The sequence below is a fragment of the Salmo salar genome, chromosome ssa05 (genome assembly GCF_905237065.1).
Source record: "Salmo salar chromosome ssa05, Ssal_v3.1, whole genome shotgun sequence".
NCBI lineage: Eukaryota > Metazoa > Chordata > Actinopteri > Salmoniformes > Salmonidae > Salmo > Salmo salar.
In genome coordinates this window covers 87,289,402-87,308,835 of record NC_059446.1, presented here as the reverse complement: position 1 = coordinate 87,308,835, position 19,434 = coordinate 87,289,402, and the positions used below count along the sequence as shown (strand labels likewise).

Here is a 19,434-nt window from a genome sequence, read left to right as displayed (position 1 = left end):
GATTCCCAGTCAGATGTACAGTATGGTTATCATGGTGTTTATGGTCTGATTCCCAGTCAGATGTACAGTATGGTTATCATGGTGTTTATGGTCTCCTTTCTCCCTTCCATTCTTCCAGGGAGGTGCTGGTATCAGAGGGGCCAGGGGAGTTCGAGGGGAGCCAGGCAATGTGGTAAAGTATACTATTCATCCTCCATCACACTATGCTGCTCAGTGCTTACACAGGCTGCATCCCAAATGGCAGGCCTCTGGTGAAAAGAAGGGCACTACATAGGGAATAGGGTACCATTTGGGACATAGACAGAGGGACTCCATCCCAATACAGCCCAGTGTTTCCACAGTAACACATACTGGAGGGACTCCATCCCAATACAGCTCAGTGTTTCCACAGTAACACATACTGGAGGGACTCCATCACAATACAGCTCAGTGTTTCCACAGTAACACATACTGGAGGGACTCCATCACAATACAGCCCAGTGTTTCCACAGTAACACATACTGGAGGGACTCCATCACAATACAGCTCAGTGTTTCCACAGTAACACATACGGGAGGGACTCCATCCCAATACAGCCCAGTGTTTCCACAGTAACACATACGGGAGGGACTCCATCCCAATACAGCTCAGTGTTTCCACAGTAACACATACTGGAGGGACTCCATCCCAATACAGCCCAGTGTTTCCACAGTAACACATACTGGAGGGACTCCATCCCAATACAGCTCAGTGTTTCCACAGTAACACATACTGGAGGGACTCCATCACAATACAGCCCAGTGTTTCCACAGTAACACATACTGGAGGGACTCCATCACAATACAGCTCAGTGTTTCCACAGTAACACATACTGGAGGGACTCCATCCCAATACAGCTCAGTGTTTCCACAGTAACACATACTGGAGGGACTCCATCCCAATACAGCCCAGTGTTTCCACAGTAACACATACTGGAGGGACTCCATCCCAATACAGCTCAGTGTTTCCACAGTAACACATACTGGAGGGACTCCATCCCAATACAGCTCAGTGTTTCCACAGTAACACATACTGGAGGGACTCCATCACAATACAGCTCAGTGTTTCCACAGTAACACAAACTGGAGGGACTCCATCCCAATACAGCTCAGTGTACAGACCATTACATAGACTGACCAGGTGAAAGCTATGAACCCTTATTGATGTCACTTGTTAAATTCAGATTTTTAAGCCTTGTGACAATTGAAATATGGATTGTGTATGTGTGCCATTCAGATGGTGAATGGGCAAGACAAAATATATAAGTGCCTTTGAACAGGGTATGATAGTAGGTGTCAGGCGCACCGGTTTGTGTCAAGAACTTCAACACTGCTGGGTTTTTCACGCTCAACAGTTTCCCGTGTGTATCAAGAATGGTCCACCACCCAAAGGCCATCCAGCCAACAATAACTGTGGGAAGCATTAGAGTCAATATGGGGGGGTGAGCTTAATATTTTGTAGCAGCTCAGTGCTTCCACAGTAACACATACTCTGGCTACAGTACGCGAGGGGCCACCTAGAACTTGGAACATAAAGAATACGATGGAATTTCTTCCAATAAATAGCCTGAAACAATGGCTGAGATGTGGAGATACATAAATATGCAACGTAATGTGCAATTCTGTTATATTTGGAGGATGTCACTGTTTTCACACACTAAGTGAACCTCGCCGTGTCGTTCTGGCTTTATGCCAGCAGTCTTCATGTTGAAGCCAAGAGAGGCTTGTGTAGGTTATAGTTAAACAGGATCATATTGCAGCTTATTTGGACTGTAGTTTTAGGAGTAGGCTGAAACTTTGTTATTCCAGTTCTCTCTGTGTCTGACTCAGACCTGGGTTCAAATACTACAGCTGTGCTCGGTTTGAACTCGCCTGTTGCAATGGAACTAATTACAAAAGTCCCAAAAGCGCAAACCACGCCCCCCTGCATTGCAAACCCCACCCACCTGGCATTCAAACCCAGCCCACCTGGCATGCAAACCTCACCCACCTGGCATTCAGACCCCGCCTATCTGTCATTATGACCCCGCCCATCTGTCATTCAAACCAAGCCCATCTGGCATTCAAACCACGCCCACCTGGCATTCAAACCCAGCCCATCTGGCATTCAAACCACGCCACCTGGCATTCAAACCCAGCCCATCTGGCATTCAAACCACGCCCACCTGGCATTCAGACCACGTCACCTGGCATTCAGACCCCGCCTATCTGTCATTCTGACCCCGCCCACCTGGCATTCAAACCCAGCCCATCTGGCATTCAAACCACGCCCATCTGGCATTCAAACCACGTCCACCTGGCATTCAGACCCCGCCTATCTGGCATTCTGACCCCGCCCACCTGGCATTCAAACCCAGCCCATCTGGCATTCAAACTACGCCCACCTGGCATTCAGACCCCGCCTATCTGGCATTCTGACCCCGCCCACCTGGCATTCAAACTCAGCCCACCTGGCATTCAAACCACGCTCACCTGGCATTTAAACCACGTCCACCTGGCATTCAAACCACGCCCACCTGGCATTCAGACCCCGCATATCTGGCATTCTGACCCCGCCCACCTGGCATTCAAACCCAGCCCATCTGGCATTCAAACCACGCCCACCTGGCATTCAGACCACGCCCACCTGGCATTCAGACCCCGCCCACCTGCCATTCAAACTCCACCCACCTGGCATTCAAACCACGCCCACCTGGCATTCAGACCCCGCCTATCTGGCATTCTGACCCCACCCACCTGGCATTCAAACCCAGCCCATCTGGCATTCTGACCCAGCCCACCAGGCATTCAGACCCCGCCTATCTGGCATTCTGACCTCGCCCACCTGGCATTCAAACCCAGCCCATCTTGCATTCTGACCCAGCCCACCAGGCATTCAAACACCGCCCACCTGACACTAAATCAAACTCTCAAAGTATTTTAAAGATTTCAAATAGTGTTTGAACACAGGTTTGGTATATGGGGCAGTCCCCTCTCTCCGTCTGTACGACTGCTTTATCAACCTCTAAGGCTGCAGGCTTTCGGCCTCTCCAGTCCTTCTGCTACAACCCAGTTTCACGCTCGCAGTTCGCTAACAAAGTTACAACAGATGTGAACGGCGAGGCCATGCTAGGAACAGATTGCATTATGGTGCCAAACAAACCCAACCCAGGATGGCTGTAATCTAAATTCAAATTTACTGTTGGGTAATGGCTAAAAGAAGTCCTAATTTGCATCCTATTCCCTATATAGTGCACTACTTTTGACCAAAGCCCTATGGTGCCATTTGGGACACAGACTAAATCAATTTCCTAGAGCACAGTCCCACAGAATGTAAACTCCATTCTAATGAGTGTCCTCGAAGAACGGTTATGTGGGCTACCCGTTGTACTTTGTCTTATCTTGATGAATATCACATTTATGTGTGGAGCGAGAGACCCAAGGCAACGGCATTGTGTTTTAGAAGGAAGGCTGTCAGACAGTAGCTCTAAAACCTGATGTCCAAACTTGGACGTTGAAAACACAGAACATATTTATCACCAGAGAGAAGACCTAACAAACTTTTAGTTCAATTCAATTTTATGTAAACAGGGCGGGCGGTTAATCAAATGTGTTGTTGTAACACTTCACATTTGTAAAAAAATTTTTTATTTTTTTATTATTATTATTTTTTAATCTTTATTTTAACAGGGAAAACAGACTGAGACCTGGATCTCTGTTACGGCTGTGCCCTGTGTAAACATGCTGACATGTACAGTTCTAGGCATACAGACAAGAACATTTCAAACATACAAAACAAAGACACAATTCAACAGAAACAATCACAGACAACATCATATTGATCCTCCATAACATTTTTAAAATGGGCAAGGGACACCAGAGTGTCTAACTTAAGTTGGATCTGCAGTTTGTTCCATAAATAAGGTGCAAAGGAACTAAAGGCAGTCCTACCCAACTCTGTGGAGACCGCAGGAGTCTCTAATGTAATCCACATCTGTGATCTGGTTTTAAAATTTGTATATCTAGTGGAAATTAATGATGATATATATGGAGGTAGTTTTAAAAGAAGTGCTTTATAAATAAACAAGAGAGCATGTTGCTCTCGCCTCACAGATAGAGAGTCCCAACCCACATGTTGATATAGGATACAGTGATGAGTTTTGTAACTATCACCTGTGATAAACCTGAGTGCACAATGGTAAATAGCATCCAGTGGTTTTAATGTGTTTGCCGATGCATGCATATAGATAATATCACCATCATCTAAAACGGACATAAAAGTAGCCTGCACAATTTGTTTTCTATTTACAAAGGACAGACAAGCCCTGTTTCTGTAAAGGAACCCTATCTTGAATTTGAGCTTTTTTCCCAATTCAGTAACATGTTTTTTAAAAGAAAGCTTATCATCTAGCCATACCCCTAAATATTTATATGCAGAGACCTGTTTGATTTGAGTACCATCCAAGCTAGTGATTACAAAAGTGTTTCTAACTGAGAGTTTAGACCTAGAAAAAAACATGACATTTGTTTTCTTAGCGTTTAAAACAAGTTTAAGCTGTAAAAGAGACCCCTGTAGTATCCTAAAATCAGACTCCAACTGCATTAAAGCTTGGTCCGCTGTTGGAGCAATAGAGTACATCACTGTGTCATCTGCATATAAATGGAATTTACAATATTTGACATCATCACCAATGTTGTTTATATAAAGTGAGAACAATAGTGGGCCAATTATTGAACCCTGAGGCACCCCTTTAAGTAACTGTAAGGAGTCAGACTTGACCCCGTATCTTTAAGATAGTCATAAAACCATCGGCAAACCATCGGCAGGCATCAGTGCCCACTCCTATAGATGACAGCTTACTCAAAAGGATAGCATGGTCTACAGTGTCAAAAGCTTTTGACAAATCTACAAACAACGCAGCACAGTGCTTTCTATCATCTAAGGCATTTGCAATATCATTTACAACAAGCATAGTGGCCGATGTGGTACATTTCACAAATGTGTTCTAAAGGTTTTTAAAGTAGTTTATAGACTATTGATCAGTTTATCAGTTGAAATATAGTTTATAAATCAGTAGGAAACAGTGATGAGTCATTGGTTAACATTGTGTGATTTAAATAAATGGTCTGTCTTCTCCAGGGGCCTCAAGGACTAGTTGGTGATAAAGGTCCTCCTGGACCACAGGGCCCCCCTGGTCCTCAAGGGCCTAGTGGACATTCCATCCAGGGACCACCGGTAAGATATGATATATGACCTATAACCCTGGTCCTGTGGGGCCTAGTGGACATTCCATCCAGGGACCACCGGTAAGATATGATATATGACCTATAACCCTGGTCCTGTGGGGCCTAGTGGACATTCCATCCAGGGACCACCGGTAAGATATGATATATGACCTATAACCCTGGTCCTGTGGGGTCTAGTGGACATTCCATCCAGGGACCACCGGTAAGATATGATATATGACCTATAACCCTGGTCCTCAAGGGCCTAGTGGACATTCCATCCAGGGACCACCGGTAAGATATGATATATGACCTATAACCCTGGTCCTGTGGGGCCTAGTGGACATTCCATCCAGGGACCACCAGTAAGATATGATATATGACCTATAACCCTGGTCCTGTGGGGCCTAGTGGACATTCCATCCAGGGACCACCGGTAAGATATGATATATGACCTATAACCCTGGTCCTGTGGGGTCTAGTGGGCATTCCATCCAGGGACCACCGGTAAGATACAGTATATATCATATCTTATGTTCATATATATACACACAGTACACTCAGAGTATATATGAACATAAGATATGATACAGTATATAGCCTGTATATGAACATAAGATATGGTACAGTATATAGCCTGTATATGAACATAAGATATGATACAGTATATAGCCTGTATATGAACATAAGATATGATACAGTATATAGCCTGTATATGAACATAAGATATGGTACAGTATATAGCCTGTATATGAACATAAGATATGATACAGTATATAGCCTGTATATGAACATAAGATATGATACAGTATATAGCCTGTATATGAACATAAGATATGATACAGTATGTAGCCTGTATATGAACATAAGATATGATACAGTATATAGCCTGTATATGAACATAAGATATGATACAGTATATAGCCTGTATATGAACATAAGATATGATACAGTATATAGCCTGTATATGAACATAAGATATGATACAGTATATAGCCTGTATATGAACATAAGATATGATACAGTATATAGCCTGTATATGAACATAAGATATGATACAGTATATAGCCTGTATATGAACATAAGATATGATACAGTATATAGCCTGTATATGAACATAAGATATGATACAGTATATAGCCTGTATATGAACATAAGATATGATACAGCATATAGCCTGTATATGAACATAAGATATGATACAGTATATAGCCTGTATATGAACATAAGATATGATACAGTATATAGCCTGTATATGAACATAAGATATGATACAGTATATAGCCTGTATATGAACATAAGATATGATACAGTATATAGCCTGTATATGAACACGTTTGCCTCTAGTTAAACTGTGCTCCATGACAGTGTGCCGCATATGACTAATGTACAGTCAATCATTTGCAAACCCTTCCATCTACCCACTGGCTTTGTATGAAATTACAAAATGACAAAGGAATGAATGATTCAGAGTTTTTTTTTTCTTTCTCATGTCCATTTCTGTTTCAGGGTGGTGATGGTGAAAAGGGAGAAAAAGGAGATATTGGTTTACCAGGACCTCAGGTGAGTAAAGACACATATTCCTCAGCTCCATTTTGTTTTCCTCTCCTGACTCCCACAGAGACACTGTGATGTGACTAGTGTTTATTACCTCCACAGAGGCACTGTGATGTGACACTGTGCTTCCACTGTCTGGAAAACCTATTCTAGTCATAGATCAACCTTCCACTGTCTGGAAAACCTATTCTAGTCATAGATCAAACTTCCCCTGTCTGGAAAACCTATTCTAGTCATAGATCAACCTTCCACTGTCTGGAAAACCTATTCTAGTCATAGATCAACCTTCCACTGTCTGGAAAACCTATTCTAGTCATAGATCAACCTTCCACTGTCTGGAAAACCTATTCTAGTCATAGATCAACCTTCCACTGTCTGGAAAACCTATTCTAGTCATAGATCAACCTTCCACTGACTGGAAAACCTATTCTAGTCATAGATCAACCTTCCACTGTAATTACAGTGTGTGTGTGTGTGTGTGTGTGTGTGTGTGTGTGTGTGCACGTGCGTGCTTGTGTGTGTGTGCGCTTGTTTGTGTAATAGATGTGTGTGAGGGAGGTGAGGGAGAGATAAGCAGCAGCTGGGAGAATGTTCCTGTCTTGGCGTCGTGAGGCGTCGCATTACGAGGTGAGGGCTGCGTCCCAAATAGGACCCTATTCCCTACACAGTACAAAAGTAGTGCTCTATATAGGGAACAGGGTGATATTTGGTACGCAGCCCAGGTGTCTCTTACACCCCACCCTGGCACATAGGGCTTCCCCTGCTGCTACCAGACTAATGGAATCATTCACATGAGACAACCTGGTACATAGGGCTTCCCCTGCTGCTACCAGACTAATGGAATCAGTCACATGAGACACCCTGGTTCACAGGGCTTCCCCTGCTGCTACCAGACTAATGGAATCAGTCACATGATACACCCTGGCACATAGGGCTTCCCCTGCTGCTACCAGACTAATGGAATCAGTCACATGATACACCCTGGTACATTGGGCTTCCCCTGCTGCTACCAGACTAATGGAAACATTCACATGAGACACCCTGGTACATAGGGCTTCCCCTGCTGCTACCAGACTAATGGAATCAGTCACATGAGACAACCTGGCACATAGGGCTTCCCCTGCTGCTACCAGACTAATGGAATCAGTCACATGATACACCCTGGTACATTGGGCTTCCCCTGCTGCTACCAGACTAATGGAATCATTCACATGAGACACCCTGGTACACAGGGCTTCCCCTGCTGCTACCAGACTAAAATCAGTCACATGAGACACCCTGGCACATAGGGCTTCCCCTGCTGCTACCAGACTAATGGAATCAGTCACATGATACAACCTGGTACACAGGGCTTCCCCTGCTGCTACCAGACTAATGGAATCAGTCACATGAGACACCCTGGCACATAGGGCTTCCCCTGCTGCTACCAGACTAATGGAATCAGTCACATGAGACACCCTGGCACATAGGGCTTCCCCTGCTGCTACCAGACTAATGGAATCAGTCACATGAGACACCCTGGCACACAGGGCTTCCCCTGCTGCTACCAGACTAATGGAATCATTCACATGAGACACCCTGGCACATAGGGCTTCCCCTGCTGCTACCAGACTAATGGAATCAGTCACATGAGACACCCTGGCACACAGGGCTTCCCCTGCTGCTACCAGACTAATGGAATCAGTCACATGAGACAACCTGGTACATAGGGCTTCCCCTGCTGCTACCAGACTAATGGAATCAGTCACATGAGACACCCTGGCACATAGGGCTTCCCCTGCTGCTACCAGACTAATGGAATCAGTCACATTATACACCCTGGTACACAGGGCTTCCCCCGCTGCTGCCAGAATCAGTCACATGAGACACCCTGGTACACAGGGCTTCCCCTGCTGCTACCAGACTAATGGAATCAGTCACATGAGACACCCTGGTACACAGGGCTTCCCCTGCTGCTACCAGACTAATGGAATCAGTCACATGAGACACCCTGGTACACAGGGCTTCCCCTGCTGCTACCAGAATCAGTCACATGAGACACCCTGGTACATAGGGCTTCCCCTGCTGCTACCAGACTAATGGAATCAGTCACATGAGACAACCTGGTACATAGGGCTTCCCCTGCTGCTACCAGACTAATGGAATCATTCACATGATACACCCTGGCACATAGGGCTTCCCCTGCTGCTACCAGACTAATGGAATCAGTCACATGAGACAACCTGGTACATAGGGCTTCCCCTGCTGCTACCAGACTAATGGAATCATTCACATGATACACCCTGGCACATAGGGCTTCCCCTGCTGCTACCAGACTAATGGAATCATTCACATGAGACACCCTGGTACATAGGGCTTCCCCTGCTGCTACCAGACTAATGGAATCATTCACATGATACACCCTGGTACACAGGGCTTCCCCTGCTGCTACCAGACTAATGGAATCATTCACATGAGACACCCTGGTACATAGGGCTTCCCCTGCTGCTACCAGACTAATGGAATCAGTCACATGAGACACCCCTGGCACATAGGGCTTCCCCTGCTGCTACCAGACTATGAATCAGTCACATGAGACACCCTGGTACACAGGGCTTCCCCTGCTGCTGCCAGATGGATCAGTCACATGAGACACCCTGGTACATAGGGCTTCCCCTGCTGCTACCAGACTAATGGAATCAGTCACATGATACACCCTGGTACACAGGGCTTCCCCTGCTGCTACCAGACTAATGGAATCAGTCACATGAGACACCCTGGCACACAGGGCTTCCCCTGCTGCTACCAGACTAATGGAATCAGTCACATGATACACCCTGGTACACAGGGCTTCCCCTGCTGCTGCCAGAATCAGTCACATGAGACACCCTGGTACACAGGGCTTCCCCTGCTGCTACCAGAATCAGTCACATGAGACACCCTGGTACACAGGGCTTCCCCTGCTGCTACCAGACTCAGTCACATGAGAAAACCATGATGAACTACCATTATTAATTACTGAGCCTGGTCTACTTAGAGGACAGATCAGAGAACATAATGACCTTCTATAGAAGTCTGTCTACAGAGTGCTATTTGGGACACAGCCTTGGTGATATGAGGAAGTGGGTTTCAGGCAGCAGCGGGGCTCATACTCTAATGATATTGGAGGAGTCCCCTGTCTAGATGGTATTTACTTTGAATCAGGACTTTCTACGTCCTGTTCTTGTCCCTTTGTGGTGGAAGAGTCATGACTTTCTGCATTTTGTCAGAACCCCTAAGAGTATACAGTAGAGGCGTTTCTTCTAGAAGGTACCTTCAAGGACCTGCTGTAATCTACACCAGCCACAAAGAATATATGGCTGCATCCAAAATGGCACTCTATTCCTGCAAAGGTCAAAGGGTTCCATTTGGGACGCACACCATCGCACCTCCGGAACATCCATTACAGAGCTCTTTGCCTCTCTGTCTCCGAACATCCATTACAGAGCTCTTTGCCTCTCTTTGTCTCTCACCATCACACCTGCGGAATATCCATTACAGAGCTCTTTGCCTCTCTCTGTTTCTCACCATCGCACCCCCGGAAAATCCATTACAGAGGTCTTTGCCTCTCTGTCTCTCACCATCATACCTTCGGAACATCCATTACAGAGCTCTTTGCCTCTCTGTCTCTCACCATCATACCTTCGGAACATCCATTAAAGAGGTCTTTGCCTCTCTGTCTCTTACCATCACACCTGCGGAACATCCAATATAGAGCTCTTTGCCTCTCTGGCTCTCACCATCACACCTCCGGAACATCCATTAAAGAGGTCTTTGCCTCTCTGTCTCTCACCATCGCACCTCCGGAACATCCATTACAGAGCTCTTTGCCTCTCTGTCTCTCACCATCACACCTTCGGAACATCCATTACAGAGCTCTTTGCCTCTCTTTGTCTCTCACCATCACACCTGCGGAATATCCATTACAGAGCTCTTTGCCTCTCTCTGTCTCTCACCATCGCACCCCCGGAAAATCCATTACAGAGGTCTTTGCCTCTCTGTCTCTCACCATCATACCTTCGGAACATCCATTACAGAGCTCTTTGCCTCTCTGTCTCTCACCATCATACCTTCGGAACATCCATTAAAGAGGTCTTTGCCTCTCTGTCTCTTACCATCACACCTGCGGAACATCCAATATAGAGCTCTTTGCCTCTCTGGCTCTCACCATCACACCTCCGGAACATCCATTAAAGAGGTCTTTGCCTCTCTGTCTCTCACCATCGCACCTCCGGAACATCCATTAAAGAGCTCTTTGCCTCTCTGTCTCTCACCATCACACCCCCGGAACATCCATTAAAGAGGTCTTTGCCTCTCTGTCTCTCACCATCACACCTCCGGAACATCCATTAGAGGTCTTTGCCTCTCTGTCTCTCACCATCACACCTCCGGAACATCCATTAAAGAGGTCTTTTCCTCTCTCTGTCTCTCACCATCACACCTCCGGAACATCCATTAAAGAGGTCTTTGCCTCTCTGTCTCTCACCATCACAACCCCAGAACATCTATTAAAGAGGTCTTTGCCTCTCTCTATCTCTCACCATCACACCTCCGGAACATCCATTAAAGAGGTCTTTGCCTCTCTCTATCTCTCACCATCACCAGCCACAGTATACAGTAAATACAATATAACCCTTGTCATGAGCTCTCCCCTCTCCTCTCATTTACAACCTGACAGTGAAAAATGCATGGGTAGCCATTTCAATGAATAGCAAAGTATGTGTGTCTGAGTGGTGATGGTAGAGCAGGGGGGCAATGTATCTAACTGATTCATTGCTTAGCAACCCTTAACCACCATTCTTAGTCTCTAGGGGTTGATTTATCCTGGATTTCTGGTAGAGAGGACCAGAGTGACTGGTAAGGTCTGGTAGAGAGGACCAGAGTGACTGGTAAGGTCTGGTAGAGAGGACCAGAGTGACTGGTAAGGTCTGGTAGAGAGGACCAGAGTGACTGGTAGGGTCTGGTAGAGAGGACCAGAGTGACTGGTAAGGTCTGGCTTAGAGAGGACCAGAGTGACTGGTAAGGTCTGGTAGAGAGGACCAGAGTGACTGGTAAGGTCTGGTAGAGAGGACCAGAGTGACTGGTAAGATCTGGCTGGTAGAGAGGACCAGAGTGACTGGTAAGGTCTGGTAGAGAGGACCAGAGTGACTGGTAAGGTCTGGTAGAGAGGACCAGAGTGACTGGTAAGATCTGGTAGAGAGGACCAGAGTGACTGGTAAGATCTGGTAGAGAGGACCAGAGTGACTGGTAAGGTCTGGTAGAGAGGACCAGAGTGACTGGTAAGGTCTGGTAGAGAGGACCAGAGTGACTGGTAAGGTCTGGTAGAGAGGACCAGAGTGACTGGTAAGATCTGGTAGAGAGGACCAGAGTGACTGGTAAGATCTGGTAGAGAGGACCAGAGTGACTGGTAAGGTCTGGCTGGTGGTAGAGAGGACCAGAGTGACTGGTAAGGTCTGGTAGAGAGGACCAGAGTGACTGGTAAGGTCTGCCTGGTGGTAGAGAGGACCAGAGTGACTGGTAGGGTCTGGCTGGTGGTAGAGAGGACCAGAGTGACTGGTGGGGTCTGGCTGGTGGTAGAGAGGACCAGAGTGACTGGTAATATCTGGCTGGTGGTAGAGAGGACCAGAGTGACTGGTAAGGTCTGGTAGAGAGGACCAGAGTGACTGGTAAGGTCTGGTAGAGAGGACCAGAGTGACTGGTAGGGTCTGGTAGAGAGGACCAGAGTGACTGGTAAGATCTGGCTGGTGGTAACGAGGACCAGAGTGACTGGTAAGGTCTGGTAGAGAGGACCAGAGTGACTGGTAAGGTCTGGTAGAGAGGACCAGAGTGACTGGTAAGATCTGGTAGAGAGGACCAGAGTGACTGGTAAGATCTGGTAGAGAGGACCAGAGTGACTGGTAAGGTCTGGTAGAGAGGACCAGAATGACTGGTAAGGTCTGGTAGAGAGGACCAGAGTGACTGGTAAGGTCTGGTAGAGAGGACCAGAGTGACTGGTAAGATCTGGTAGAGAGGACCAGAGTGACTGGTAAGATCTGGTAGAGAGGACCAGAGTGACTGGTAAGGTCTGGTAGAGAGGACCAGAGTGACTGGTAAGGTCTGGTAGAGAGGACCAGAGTGACTGGTAAGGTCTGGTAGAGAGGACCAGAGTGACTGGTAAGGTCTGGTAGAGAGGACCAGAGTGACTGGTAAGATCTGGCTGGTGGTAGAGAGGACCAGAGTGACTGGTAAGATCTGGTAGAGAGGACCAGAGTGACTGGTAAGGTCTGGTAGAGAGGACCAGAGTGACTGGTAAGGTCTGCCTGGTGATAGAGAGGACCAGAGTGACTGGTAAGGTCTGGCTGGTGGTAGAGAGGACCAGAGTGACTGGTAGGGTCTGGTAGAGAGGACCAGAGTGACTGGTAAGGTCTGCCTGGTGATAGAGAGGACCAGAGTGACTGGTAAGATCTGCCTGGTGGTAGAGAGGACCAGAGTGACTGGTAAGGTCTGCCTGGTGGTAGAGAGGACCAGAGTGACTGGTAAGATCTGGCTGGTGGTAGAGAGGACCAGAGTGACTGGTAAGATCTGGCTGGTGGTAGAGAGGACCAGAGTGACTGGTAGGATCTGGCTGGTGGTAGAGAGGACCAGAGTGACTGGTAAGGTCTGGTAGAGAGGACCAGAGTGACTGGTAAGGTCTGGCTGGTGGTAGAGAGGACCAGAGTGACTGGTAAGGTCTGGCTGGTGGTAGAGAGCACCAGAGTGACTGGTAAGGTCTGGCTGGTGGTAGAGAGGACCAGAGTGACAGGTTGGGTCTGGCTGGTGGTAGAGAGGACCAGAGTGACTGGTAAGGTCTGGCTGGTGGTAGAGAGGACCAGAGTGACTGGTAAGATCTGGCTGGTGATAGAGAGGACCAGAGTGACTGGTAAGGTCTGCCTGGTGATAGAGAGGACCAGAGTGACTGGTAAGATCTGGCTGGTGGTAGAGAGGACCAGAGTGACTGGTAAGATCTGGCTGGTGGTAGAGAGGACCAGAGTGACTGGTAAGGTCTGGCTGGTGGTAGAGAGGACCAGAGTGACTGGTAAGATCTGGCTGGTGGTAGAGAGGACCAGAGTGACTGGTAAGGTCTGGCTGGTGGTAGAGAGGACCAGAGTGACTGGTAAGGTCTGGCTGGTGGTAGAGAGGACCAGAGTGACTGGTAAGATCTGGCTGGTGGTAGAGAGGACCAGAGTGACTGGTAAGATCTGGCTGGTGGTAGAGAGGACCAGAGTGACTGGGAAGGTCTTGCTGGTGGTAGAGAGGACCAGAGTGACTGGTAGGGTCTGGCTGGTGGTAGAGAGGACCAGAGTGACTGGTAAGATCTGGCTGGTGGTAGAGAGGACCAGAGTGACTGGTAAGATCTGGCTGGTGGTAGAGAGGACCAGAGTGACTGGTAAGATCTGGCTGGTGGTAGAGAGGACCAGAGTGACTGGTAAGATCTGGCTGGTTGTAGAGAGGACCAGAGTGACTGGTTGGGTCTGGCTGGTGGTAGAGAGGACCAGAGTGACTGGTGGGGTCTGGCTGGTGGTAGAGAGGACCAGAGTGACTGGTAAGGTCTGGCTGGTGGTAGAGAGGACCAGAGTGACTGGTAAGATCTGGCTGGTGATAGAGAGGACCAGAGTGACTGGTAAGGTCTGGCTGGTGGTAGAGAGGACCAGAGTGACTGGTAAGATCTGGCTGGTGGTAGAGAGGACCAGAGTGACTGGTAAGATCTGGCTGGTGGTAGAGAGGACCAGAGTGACTGGTAAGATCTGGCTGGTGATAGAGAGGACCAGAGTGACTGGTAAGATCTGGCTGGTGGTAGAGAGGACCAGAGTGACTGGTAAGGTCTGGCTGGTGGTAGAGAGGACCAGAGTGACTGGTAAGATCTGGCTGGTGGTAGAGAGGACCAGAGTGACTGGTAAGATCTGGCTGGTGGTAGAGAGGACCAGAGTGACTGGTAAGGTCTGGCTGGTGGTAGAGAGGACCAGAGTGACTGGTAAGGTCTGGCTGGTGGTAGAGAGGACCAGAGTGACTGGTAAGATCTGGCTGGTGATAGAGAGGACCAGAGTGACTGGTAAGATCTGGCTGGTGGTAGAGAGGTCCAGAGTGACTGGTTGGGTCTGGCTGGTGGTAGAGAGGACCAGAGTGACTGGTAAGATCTGGCTGGTGGTAGAGAGGACCAGAGTGACTGGTAAGATCTGGCTGGTGGTAGAGAGGACCAGAGTGACTGGTAAGATCTGGCTGGTGGTAGAGAGGACCAGAGTGACTGGTAAGATCTGGCTGGTGGTAGAGAGGACCAGAGTGACTGGTAAGATCTGGCTGGTGGTAGAGAGGACCAGAGTGACTGGTAAGATCTGGCTGGTGATAGAGAGGACCAGAGTGACTGGTAAGATCTGGCTGGTGGTAGAGAGGACCAGAGTGACTGGTAGGGTCTGGCTGGTGGTAGAGAGGACCAGAGTGACTGGTAAGATCTGGCTGGTGGTAGAGAGGACCAGAGTGACTGGTAAGATCTGGCTGGTGGTAGAGAGGACCAGAGTGACTGGTAGGGTCTGGCTGGTGGTAGAGAGGACCAGAGTGACTGGTAAGATCTGGCTGGTGGTAGAGAGGACCAGAGTGACTGGTAAGATCCGGCTGGTGATAGAGAGGACCAGAGTGACTGGTAAGGTCTGGCTGGTGGTAGAGAGGACCAGAGTGACTGGTAGGGTCTGGCTGGTGGTAGAAAGGACCAGAGTGACTGGTAAGGTCTGGCTGGTGGTAGAGAGGACCAGAGTGACTGGTAAGGTCTGGCTGGTGGTAGAGAGGACCAGAGTGACTGGTAAGATCTGGCTGGTGGTAGAGAGGACCAGAGTGACTGGTAAGTTCTGGCTGGTGGTAGAGAGGACCAGAGTGACTGGTAAGATCTGGCTGGTGGTAGAGAGGACCAGAGTGACTGGTAAGGTCTGGCTGGTGGTAGAGAGGACCAGAGTGACTGGTAAGATCTGGCTGGTGGTAGAGAGGACCAGAGTGACTGGTAAGGTCTGGCTGGTGGTAGAGAGGACCAGAGTGACTGGTAAGATCTCGCTGGTGGTAGAGAGGACCAGAGTGACTGGTAAGGTCTGGCTGGTGGTAGAGAGGACCAGAGTGACTGGTAAGATCTGGCTGGTGGTAGAGAGGACCAGAGTGACTGGTAAGATCTGGCTGGTGGTAGAGAGGACCAGAGTGACTGGTAAGATCTGGCTGGTGGTAGAGAGGACCAGAGTGACTGGTAAGGTCTGGCTGGTGGTAGAGAGGACCAGAGTGACTGGTAAGGTCTGGCTGGTGGTAGAGAGGACCAGAGTGACTGGTAAGATCTGGCTGGTGGTAGAGAGGACCAGAGTGACTGGTAAGATCTGGCTGGTGGTAGAGAGGACCAGAGTGACTGGTAAGATCTGCCTGGTGGTAGAGAGGACCAGAGTGACTGGTAGGGTCTGGCTGGTGGTAGAGAGGACCAGAGTGACTGGTAAGATCTTGCTGGTGGTAGAGAGGACCAGAGTGACTGGTAAGATCCGGCTGGTGATAGAGAGGACCAGAGTGACTGGTAAGGTCTGGCTGGTGGTAGAGAGGACCAGAGTGACTGGTAGGGTCTGGCTGGTGGTAGAGAGGACCAGAGTGACTGGTAAGGTCTGGCTGGTGGTAGAGAGGACCAGAGTGACTGGTAAGATCTGGCTGGTGGTAGAGAGGACCAGAGTGACTGGTAAGATCTGGCTGGTGGTAGAGAGGACCAGAGTGACTGGTAAGATCTGGCTGGTGGTAGAGAGGACCAGAGTGACTGGTAAGGTCTGGCTGGTGGTAGAGAGGACCAGAGTGACTGGTAAGATCTGGCTGGTGGTAGAGAGGACCAGAGTGACTGGTAAGATCCGGCTGGTGATAGAGAGGACCAGAGTGACTGGTAAGGTCTGGCTGGTGGTAGAGAGGACCAGAGTGACTGGTAGGGTCTGGCTGGTGGTAGAAAGGACCAGAGTGACTGGTAAGGTCTGGCTGGTGGTAGAGAGGACCAGAGTGACTGGTAAGGTCTGGCTGGTGGTAGAGAGGACCAGAGTGACTGGTAAGATCTGGCTGGTGGTAGAGAGGTCCAGAGTGACTGGTAAGTTCTGGCTGGTGGTAGAGAGGACCAGAGTGACTGGTAAGGTCTGGCTGGTGGTAGAGAGGACCAGAGTGACTGGTAAGGTCTGGCTGGTGGTAGAGAGGACCAGAGTGACTGGTAAGATCTGGCTGGTGGTAGAGAGGACCAGAGTGACTGGTAAGGTCTGGCTGGTGGTAGAGAGGACCAGAGTGACTGGTAAGATCTCGCTGGTGGTAGAGAGGACCAGAGTGACTGGTAAGGTCTGGCTGGTGGTAGAGAGGACCAGAGTGACTGGTAAGATCTGGCTGGTGGTAGAGAGGACCAGAGTGACTGGTAAGATCTGGCTGGTGGTAGAGAGGACCAGAGTGACTGGTAAGATCTGGCTGGTGGTAGAGAGGACCAGAGTGACTGGTAAGGTCTGGCTGGTGGTAGAGAGGACCAGAGTGACTGGTAAGGTCTGGCTGGTGGTAGAGAGGACCAGAGTGACTGGTAAGATCTGGCTGGTGGTAGAGAGGACCAGAGTGACTGGTAAGATCTGGCTGGTGGTAGAGAGGACCAGAGTGACTGGTAAGATCTGGCTGGTGGTAGAGAGGACCAGAGTTACTGGTTGGGTCTGGTAGAGAGGACCAGAGTGACTGGTTGGGTCTGGTAGAGAAATATGAACACTTAATCTGTTGGCCTTGCTGCTTCTGCTCTCTGCCTCTGCTCTCTGCCTCTCTCTTCATTGCCATTACCACATCTCTCAGGGCCAGGATGGGGACTGTGTGTGTGTGTGTGTGTGTGTGTGTGTGTGTGTGTGTGTGTGTGTGTGTGTGTGTGTGTGTGTGTGTGTGTGTGTGTGTGTGTGTGTGTGTGTGTGTGTGTGTGTGTGTGTGTTGGTGTATAGCTGACAGGGAAGATTTCAGGGCTGGTGGTTGTTTGTGCCAGGATCTGGTCTTACAGCACAACATTAATCACACTCCTCTCCTCTCCACTACTCTCCTCTGCATAACATCCCCACCTTTCATTGATATGCTTTACGACCACTCTTGTAAAGTTGTGGCAAAAGATACATATTTTATAACCTCATAGCTAAGTTATAATTATGTTTGGAATGGGCTGGGTGAGTTGTAGGAGACTGGATACACACAGCAGAGCTTTGGCAGGTGTTGAGATGTTCACCATTCAGACCTGAATTAATAAGGTTTCTCATGTTGTAAATGAGATGTTCACCATTCAGACCTGAATTAATAAGGTTTCTCATCTTGTATATGAGATGTTGACCATTCAGACCTGAATTAATAAGGTTTCTCATCTTGTAAATGAGATGTTACCATTCAGACCTTTATTTCTCATTTGTAAATGAGATGTTCACCATTTGAGATGTTGACCATTCAGACCTGAATATTAATATAGTCTGTTCACCCATACGAATAAGGTTTCTCATGTTGTAAATCACTTTGACTCTGTATTTTGTTATTTTGTTTGCAGGGTATTAGTGGATCTCCTGGCGGACCAGGAAGAGATGGACCAGTTGGACAGAGGGTAACAGTCTATTCATGTTGTTTGACTTACAGATTAATTATTTGTATTATGTATTGTATGTATATTCTGTTCGTATGATCTGTTCAAAGCCTGAGCGCCCTGAGCTCTTTAGCTCAATTTGAATATTAAAGCCAAATCATTTTTTTCCCTTCATCTTTTGAAGCCCGTAATTCTGTTTCCTTCCTCACAGGAACATAACACTGACGTTTTTATTTCATGATGCTTTAAATCACTGGCTTAAAGCTCACGAGATGTTAACCGAATGCTGTTTTGATTTCCCTATGAACCCATTTCATCGCTCATACTCTGACACAGCACTTAAATAAATGTGTTGTAAATAAATGAGTTATGAGATATCGAACCTTCATAATCCACATTTTTATCCCAAAGACTGACGAAAGCAACACAGGCTGCTACAGCAACAGAACGGTTTTCGGGTCAACTTACCTGACATTAAGTCAACTAATTCCCAACGATGTTACCATATGATTTTCACTTTTCCACTTACAGTATATCTCATCAGAATCTGCTTTAGTATCACACAAGCTTCTGCACTGATCCAACAGATATGGAAAAGAAAACACTAGTATAAAGTGATATAGAATCTCCATCTTGTTATCCACTCATGGCTCCTCAACGACAGCCATAAGCTGACAACTCCCAAGATCCTCTAAGGTTTTCTAAAATCATATCTCAGGGGTCAACACTGTTATCTAGATGTATACATGACATGGATAATGATGGTGACGATGATGATGCTTACAGCTAAAATGTTACAAATCACCTTAAGAGTAATTTTCATGAAGAATGGAACACTTTACTGTACTGTAAATGACAGTGCCTGATTGGTTCATTCCCTGTAATATTGTCCAGTTGCCAAAGACTCTGATGGAATATATGTAACGGTACACCTCAGAACCATGCTGCTGTGGATGTAGAGAGCCATCTGTGTTTGGAACATCTGATGCCAAGAGAGATCAGAACAGAAAAACAATAGCCTCCTCTTGGGAATCAGTTAGAGTAACACAGGACATCATT

The 19,434-nt window shown here is 47.8% G+C and overlaps 1 protein-coding gene across 1 annotated transcript in view; it reads left to right on the top strand.

Annotated features, from left to right (window-relative positions):
- Positions 1-19,434, top strand: part of LOC106597401 (collagen alpha-1(XIV) chain) — a 260,539-nt gene that overhangs the window by 197,953 nt on the left and 43,152 nt on the right. The window contains 4 exon segments of the mRNA XM_045719294.1: positions 119-172; positions 5,137-5,232; positions 6,732-6,785; positions 18,343-18,396. Coding sequence (XP_045575250.1) covers positions 119-172; positions 5,137-5,232; positions 6,732-6,785; positions 18,343-18,396 — 258 coding nt within the window.